General features: G+C 35.5%; 1 protein-coding gene across 2 annotated transcripts in view; it reads left to right on the forward strand.

The window, feature by feature from the left end:
• MARCHF6 (membrane associated ring-CH-type finger 6) overlaps window positions 1-7,710 on the forward strand; it is a 45,697-nt gene extending 37,987 nt beyond the window's left edge. For both annotated transcript variants that reach the window (XM_027451739.3, XM_027451738.3), the window contains exons 22-26: window positions 1,017-1,151; window positions 2,028-2,117; window positions 3,547-3,679; window positions 4,417-4,552; window positions 7,306-7,710. In XM_027451739.3, coding sequence (XP_027307540.1) covers window positions 1,017-1,151; window positions 2,028-2,117; window positions 3,547-3,679; window positions 4,417-4,552; window positions 7,306-7,396 — 585 coding nt within the window. In that variant the 3' untranslated portion in view covers window positions 7,397-7,710. The remainder of the gene's footprint in view (window positions 1-1,016; window positions 1,152-2,027; window positions 2,118-3,546; window positions 3,680-4,416; window positions 4,553-7,305) is intronic.
• Window positions 7,711-8,512: the final 802 nt, after the last annotated feature.

An 8,512-nucleotide genomic window follows, 5' to 3' on the forward strand; every position in this document is an offset into this window, starting at 1 on the left:
ATTTTCTTTTTTGAAGCTCGTGCAGGTTACATTCCCATTGCATGGGCTAACTTTTGGAAATGTTAAGCAGTGTACATGATTTGCATATATGTTTGTTCATGTCTTTCTTTGTTCCTGTAAAAGTGAGTATGTTGCATATTATCCCATATGTGATGTGTCCTCAAATATATCGACATTTTCACATGCACCTGAAAGATTAACCGTTGCTTCGTTAGTAACTCAACGTTGTCAAACAAACAACACAAAACAGTAAAATAACAGATAATGAATATGTCTCTGAAAAGTAACTTGGTGCGTGTTTTCAGAAAGATCTTTATAATCTGTCTGATCTTCCAGAGTGTTGTTCAGATTAAGAATTTTATAGAAAAAATCCTTTTATTTTCCGGAGTTCTTGCGTAATATAGTTCTTGTGTAATATTCTACCTGTTCCTTAATCTGAACATCTTAATTAGGTCATACTAGTTTTGTATCTGATTTTTGGGTGACGTATGTAAATTAAGAGAGAATTCTAGAATGAAGAAATATTCAGGCATGTTATTGTTACTAATTCTTTTGCTTAAGTTAGATATATTCCATTATGGATGAACTTGTAAGATTTGGTATTAACTGGAGAAAAATCTGTAGTTTTGGAAAGATTCTTCTAAATGCTTGGAAAATATGTACGTTCTTCTACATTCTTGTAAATGTCTTGGAAAAGTACAACGTAATAATGCCATTGGATGGTATTCCTTACTGATAAAATGCAAGTCTGTGGTTTAAAACTATATGGATAGTAATAGGTACAGTCATGTCTTTTTCTGGAGAGGGCTTAGAATAGGACCTGGTCCTGAAAATTTTTGTTGCAGATCTTTTATGTTTATAATTGCTTTTATGGGTGTCTGTGTATATGTGAATTAGACGTCTGTAGTGTTTTTTTTCTCCAGTTTTATCTGGTTTTGTAGTTCAGTTTATGTTTTGCAGATTTAAAAATAACAAATCATGACAAACATACTAATTGCATGTCTTGGATGTTTTAGATAATGAAGACGTTAATAGTGGCTATACTGCTAGCAGGTGTGGTTCCACTTTTGCTTGGTCTTCTGTTTGAACTGGTCATTGTCGCACCTTTGAGAGTTCCTTTGGATCAAACACCTCTCTTCTATCCCTGGCAGGTCAGTTGCTCTCATGCTTCTGCTGCTATTGATCCATTTCTTGACTTCAGATTAAGGGCTACCCAAGTTCTTGTTTCACATTGTTTCAGTGCTTCCGTGTATTTCCCATGAATATGTTTCCAAGTAGAAGAGAGAAGATAGCCAAGCTGGATGCAAGAATTACTTAAACCAGACAGATAGGTCTAGTAATCTAAGTATGAGAAGATGAACTTTATGAGATGACTTCAGAGGGTCTTTGCATGTCAGTGATCAGACAGACACCAAGTTACATACAGAAGTTAGTATAGCTATGTTTCTATATGCACAGATGCACGTATTCTGTCTCAGCTTTTTGGAAAGCTTTCTACCTGTAGTTATGCAGCAAGAGGTTCGGTTGCCTTTTTTTTTTTTTTTTTTTTTTTAAATAAAGAATTTTAATTCAGTAATGGTGTGCAATATGAATGAAACTGAGGGGAGACTGCATTAATATATGTTAATATCCGAGGGGAGGGTGTCAAGAGGATAGAGCTGGTCTTTTTTCAGTTGTGCCCAGTGAACAAAATTCCTAACTTATTTCTAGGTAAATGTTACCAATGCTAATTAGTTTGTACCAAAATGTTAGCTGTAAGTGTAAGGCTTTAATTTTCTAGTTACTAGCAGAAGCTGATTTTCCCGGTTCCAGGGAGTTGAGTATTTTATAGATGTTAAGTGAGGGTGAGTGTCCTGTCTTTCTTAGGAGATGGCAAATGATGATGCCTCTTTCAAACAAATTCCTCTGTAAATAGAAAGTAATTTTTTTCATTTCCAAGTAATATTAAGAAGTTACTCTAAAACCTTTCAGTCATCAAGGTATTTAAAAAGTTGTTAATGCTAACTAACCCATTTTTATTAAATTAGGACTGGGCTCTTGGAGTTCTGCATGCCAAAATAATTGCAGCCATAACTCTGATGGGTCCTCAGTGGTGGCTGAAAACTGTTATTGAACAGGTAAGAAAAAAATGTCAATGTGAATTACCTGTAGAGTATGTTTTGACAGATGTTTTTTTGTATGTGTGAGTCAGAAAATTAAAATTACTGTTTTAGTAATTGAGTAATTTGAATAACTGAGTAAAACTCAACTAGTCTTGTAGAATTCCTTTAAATTGCAAATCCAAGTCCATTATGGTACACGTAAGAATAAAAATAAACCTCAGAAACTGAAAATCAAGAAAATGCTGTGTGTACGTATATGCAGCTTATCAGGTTTTTGTTAAAGTGAGAAACAATTCTTCAGATGAATTCACGTGTGTTCATATCGAGGATATACATAATGTTCAATGCTCAAAAACAAAATCTCTGAGGTCACTGGAGCTGTAGAGATTCCCTCATGCATACACAAATATCTGAAAGATAGTGTTGCCTTTCCCCTTTGAGTAAGTTGGTGCGAGTGGTTACAAGTTGCACAGCTTGTTGCTTTTTTTGGCACAAGTAATTTTTCCTTGAGCCTGACCTCTAAGTTCTACACTTGCCCCAATAATGTATCTCACTTGTTTCTTGGAAAATAACTTTTCAACCCTGCATCAAATGTAATGGCCATGGTGCATGTCTTGACCTCTGTACAAAAGGTTCCTGTCTTCATTAGATGTAGCCCAGAGTCCCAGTTGTTGAACCACTTGCTGATCATTTTAGGTGTCACACTGTAGAAATGTAGCCTTAATTCTCTGAGTACCTCTTGCTTTATGGCACAGCTCCTTTCATTTCAAATGCTTTTTTTGGGCCTGTTTGTTATACACGTGCTCTTCTGAGCCATCCTTAGAAATAATTACACCCAAGCTGTGGGACAGAGTCCCTTGTCTTGCTGTGTGTGGTAGCTGTTTGAAAATGACCGTTTCCCATGATGAGTCTAGTCACGTTCAGACATCAGCTCCTAGCCATAATTACAGAAACCCAGGGGTCGGGGAGATGCTGTCTTCACAAGCAGAGGCTCTGGTCTGCCCAACTGAGTACATGCATCCAAGAATACTTTAGAACCTCTTATTTTTGGCCTCTGTTGCCAAATTTAATAGGTTTGCTCTATTAGCAGCCACAGGATCTTTCAGCACAGTTAACAGCACAAAGCAATCCCAGGTCACGGACAAAACCGCCATTCCACAGCTCTGTTTAATAATCTTTTGGGTGGTCTTTTACACTGCTGCAACCAAATCCCAAAACTATTTCAGATTGTTATTCTCCAGGGAACTATTCAAATGATTTCCTGAGACACTCATGGTGTAGATTGGCTTTTTTTTTTTTTTCTCAACTCTGACTGTCATGGTTTTCTTCACGTTGGGAATATTGTTTGCATCTCATGAGGAAAGTTGTGTAAAACCTTACTACTGTAAGCACAAGGTGTGGCTGTCTTGACTGATCCGTTCTATTTCTATCTTGTTCTTCTTAGGTATATGCAAATGGGATTCGCAACATTGATTTGCAATTCATAATCTGTAAACTGGCAGCACCCGCGATCTCTGTTCTGTTACTTTCCCTGTGTGTACCATACATCATAGCTTCTGGGGTGGTACCTTTGTTAGGTACGTATACATCGTGAATGCCTGATTGTCTTCTGATGCTGTAGGGCAAGGAAAACATTTCCGTGGAAATAAAACATCAAGCTCTAGGTTATTTAAACAAACAAAAGAGCCAACGCTATTCTGCCAGCAAATGTAAATGCTTAAGGGTTTCTGTCATCTTAAGTCTGGCGGCTTTTTTTATTGTTTGAGAAATTTAGTATGTTATTCTGACTGGCTTCCTAACACGCAGAATACATCAAAAGTATGGGATTAAATAATATCTACCTGCAGAAATGTTGGTATCTAGCTGGCTTGGGAAAGGGATGTTTTATTAGTTTCCTTTGACAGTCAACCTTTAATTTTATTCTTTCTCTAAGAGCTATAACTGAGCTGAGGACATCTTTTCTGACTTGTCACATTTTGAAGGAAGGTTAGAAAAGTGAAAAAGTGAAAAGTGAAATTTGAATGCATACTTCTACAGTGTCAACTTGTTGATACGAGGTACACAAAAGTCAATAAGGAAGAAAAGCTGATGAGGGCCACTGTTTGCTGGGGATTTTCACTGTATTAACGGAAAGCTTTCTGCTGTAATGCTTATGATGACCAGGACAGACAGTTGTCATGTTGGGTATCTGGGATATGTGGACGTGTTACTTCACTGCCCTACCACTGAAGTTACAGTATAACAAAAAGCCGAAGCAGGAATACATTACCTTCAGCAATGCCAGATTATGTGAGGGTTGTATTTTCTTTTGTAGGAGTTACTGCTGAAATGCAAAACCTAGTTCAGCGTCGAATTTACCCTTTTCTGCTCATGGTGGTGGTTTTGATGGGAATCCTCTCCTTCCAAGTCCGCCAGTTCAAGCGCCTTTATGAACATATTAAAAATGACAAGTGAGTATGTAGTATGTTTTTGTTAGGGGCTTTTAATTTACCCACTTTAATGATAACAACCTGAGATTGAATTTAGAGACTTAGGGCTAAAAGTGATTTTAAGAAGTTTTTTAGACAAGTGACTTTCCAAGGCAGACAGTAAAGTGTTCTTGTCTTGGCAAGTGTTTTACCTGTTCTTCAGGCAGACAAGCAAAGGAACAAGCTCTCTTTGTAAATGGAAGATACTCCCTGATGTCTAACTTGAAGGTTGTTTTTTTTTTTTTTTTTTGATGCTGGTTGCTTGTCTGTCTCCTCTCTAAGCCTTGAAGGGCAAGTGAGTGTAAAAACTTGTTACATATTTGGAAGTAAAATCTTACATCCATCTGCTGCTTATAACCGTTTCTTCAGCATTTTCTGCATAATGTTTTTTCTTATTCTTTCTAATTGTTAGTCCAATTAACCTGTTAAAGTTCAGGTGAATGGATAGTTTGTCTTTACCAAATTTTGCACACTTTCGTGACGATTTTACTAATTATTACTCTGCATTACTCAGATGCATGATAAAAACTATTATTTTCCCGTTGTTTTTCTGGTTAGCCTGAATAGTTTCTAAGCTTTTGTTGTTATCCTTATTACCCATGTTTAAAATGCTTGTTGTTCTCCAGTCATTTAAAAACATGCCCTTTCTTCTTGAAGTTGATCAGTAATGCATCAGGTGTTACAAAGGATCTGTTCCAAAGCATTTTGGAATAAATATGATTTAGTTTTTTAGATTTGAGTGCAACTAACTGATCAAATTATTCTGTAACTTTTTTCTATTCTAGACAATTCCATTTTTAAGTTGCTAACCTACTCCATTCTGTTTCTACATTACATTTTTATGCATCTTATCTTAACATTTTTCTGAAGTTGAAAGCAACAAGAAATTAAATGTCCCTTTTTTTTTTTTCGGCAGGAATGTTGTTTTCTCACTTTTAACTGTTGAGTACTAGAACTTTTGTTTCCATCATGTTTCTCGTACATACAAGTATGAGCACACATACTTCATAGGGCCTTTTTCTTATGACATTTTATTTTATGTCCCTTCCTAATTAGTGCAGTGTGCAGTTCCACTGCTTTGGGGGTTATTTGGAAAAAATAGTTTTAAACCCCAGCAACTAGCTTTCTTAGTTTTGTTTTGCTCTTTTTTTCTATAAAAAAGGAATAAATGTGTTACATGTTCATGTCCTGAGTTGCCATACAACGGATTTGCTTTCCACTGTCTACAAAAAGAGTCACATCTAAAATGAACTTATTTGAAGCTTAAACGTTCTGAAGTTACTGATACATTAAAAGTGTGTGGTGTAAATGTACAATTAATAAAATCTATAAATATTAGAAGAGATTTTACTAAAATTAAACCCTAGGCTGCTCAATGTATATTTTAGTACCCTGAATTTTATCATGCATTTTAAATCTTTGTTCCCAACATGCCTTTACTTGTGCATGTATATATATATATATTTTTTTTACAAATGTGCTCTCAGCTAAATGTTAATATATTTTAGGCAGAACACATATTGAATTGCAACTTGAATTAATATTGCAAGTTGCTTTCTTGCAGCCTACAAACCTGTGAAAATATCTAAGTGTAAATTACTTTGATATTAAATGAACTTATCAAGGAAAGTATTGTAGCCACCCTTGTAGACAAGAAGGTTGTGTAACATAAGTTAATGATCTGATTATGATTACAGTACGCAAAGCAGGCATAGTCATGCTAACCTGTAGAGGTTTATAGTCTAGAAATATGCTTAATTACGTCTTTTACATAACAAATTTCAAAAGAATATACAAATTTTGTGACGTTCTTCAATGTGCAAACAATATGTCGTGGTCTGATTATGTTAAAGTGGGAAAAGGTGCTAAAGGAAACAGTAAGTTTCAGTTGGCAAATTCATGGGAGCGTATGGTTCTTTTACACGTAGAACCAACAGACAAATAGGAAGCACATAAAAGAATTTAGATGGCAAAAAGTAGGTGTATGAAATGATATAGAGGAGGTAAGGAATAATGTGAAAGATGAAATCTGCTAAGTTGATGAGGCAATGTGATGTGGAAACAGAATTTAATAAAATAATCGTACAGCCCTTAGGCCCAACCCTGACCTGAAATACCATGAGAATATTTTCTCTCCCTTTAAGAAGGATTGAGCCGTGGTAAAAGATCTTCATTTACGATACTTACTTTTTTTTTCCAACGAAGGTCTTTTTTCATTGGATATATGAGCTGAGCCTCTTGTACTCATATGATGCATGTTCTGCATTGTGCCAGATTCTTTACTGGAGTTAGAACCTCATTAACACTCATTTGGTTTTGTATTGAGTTGTTGTTACAGATGTTTTGTTCATCTGGGTGAACACTGCAAAAGTGTTCATAAAAGTATCATCTAGCAAAAGGGACTGGCTTTACAAATAATACTAAACACATTCCTTTTATATATGTTTCAAATCTTATTTGAGTTGTGTATTTTTGACACGTATGACTCCCAAAGTTAAGGCTCTAAACACAACCCCATAATAGGTATGTATTCCATTGTGAAATACCTGAAAGTTGAGGAAAAAAAGATGCAAAGATGAAGACTGTTGAAGGCAATTGTTGGGGTGGAGAGTCGTTTAGAATAACTTTTACTGACATGAGAAAGCTCCTTCTGCAACAAAGGAGATAGAGTGGATTTATGGTACAGAATTGTAGTAACTTCTGTTAAATTACTGCTGTTTTTATTATAATTTCAGATACCTTGTTGGGCAACGACTTGTGAATTACGAACGGAAGTCTGGTAAACAAGGCACGTCAACAACTCCACCTCAGTCTTCGCAAGAATAGATGGTCATATTAAACATCTTGACCTTCCCTTTGCCTTTACATGTCCTTTTTTCATAGACTTTTCTTCAGTTTTTGGATATCTCTCCCAATAATACTCTCAGCAGTGTTTCGGCTTCTGTTTGTAGCATCCAGATAGCAGTTAAGGCACTGTTCCTTATCTGTGTGTTCTGGTGTTATCAATGCTGTCTGAGGTCTGTATATGTGTAAATAGAAGCATCCTGACACCCTAAAACCTTGGATTAAAAAGAATGTGCATTGTACATCTTTAAAAAGAAAAAAAGTATATTAATTTATTAAATCTAGTTGTCACTTTATTTTGGACTGTTGTTCTGTTGACAAACAATGTGCCACAAAGCAATAGTGCAAAGAGGCAAGATGTTTTTATAAAATTTGGAGCTTACTTTATGGTGTTCATAACAGTTCTTATTGTAGTAAGATCGTATGATTTTTCATGGATGGAAAGGCCACACAGAGAACATCAGAAGTAAATAGCTGTCAGCAGTGAAGTGGCTGTGGTGAGAACAGAATGAACTATGTCTCTTGCGGTCAAGTCTTTTTTTTATTATTATTTTGTATAACACCAAAGCTGTTGTACATTTTCTATTGCCTGATTGTTTTTCATGTGTCTGAGTTTGTAATATTGTACAGTTACTGTTAAATCAAGAAAAGATGTCCTTTTCTGAGAATTCAGATGTACTTGTTGAGGCTCAGCTGGGTTTTCTGTTTGTTTGGGGGTTTTCTGGGGCTTTGGGAATCAGAATTTCCTGAATTGAAGCAGTAAGTAAAAACTTACTGAAGCTAGGTGGTGGAAGCATTTAAAGGTACCAAGAAAATTAGATAGGTTTACCACTTACCAGTAGTAGAATTTTTCAAGACCTCAAGAGAAGGGATGAACCTTATCTGATGTGTTTGCACAGAAACAAAGAGCATAGTATAAGCAACATTCTGACCTGGTCTTTAATTAAAGAGTTTGAAATCTTTTTTTTTTTTTTTTTTTTTGTTCCTCCTTTCCTGTGAGTTACCTAAGTTGCAAATTACAGTGTGAATTTTATATTATACAATTACATTTAAAAATATATATATTCTTTCAGAATTGGTCAGCATGAATTTTTTATG

This window comes from Anas platyrhynchos, chromosome 2 (assembly GCF_047663525.1).
Source record: "Anas platyrhynchos isolate ZD024472 breed Pekin duck chromosome 2, IASCAAS_PekinDuck_T2T, whole genome shotgun sequence".
Classification (NCBI taxonomy): Eukaryota; Metazoa; Chordata; class Aves; order Anseriformes; family Anatidae; genus Anas; species Anas platyrhynchos.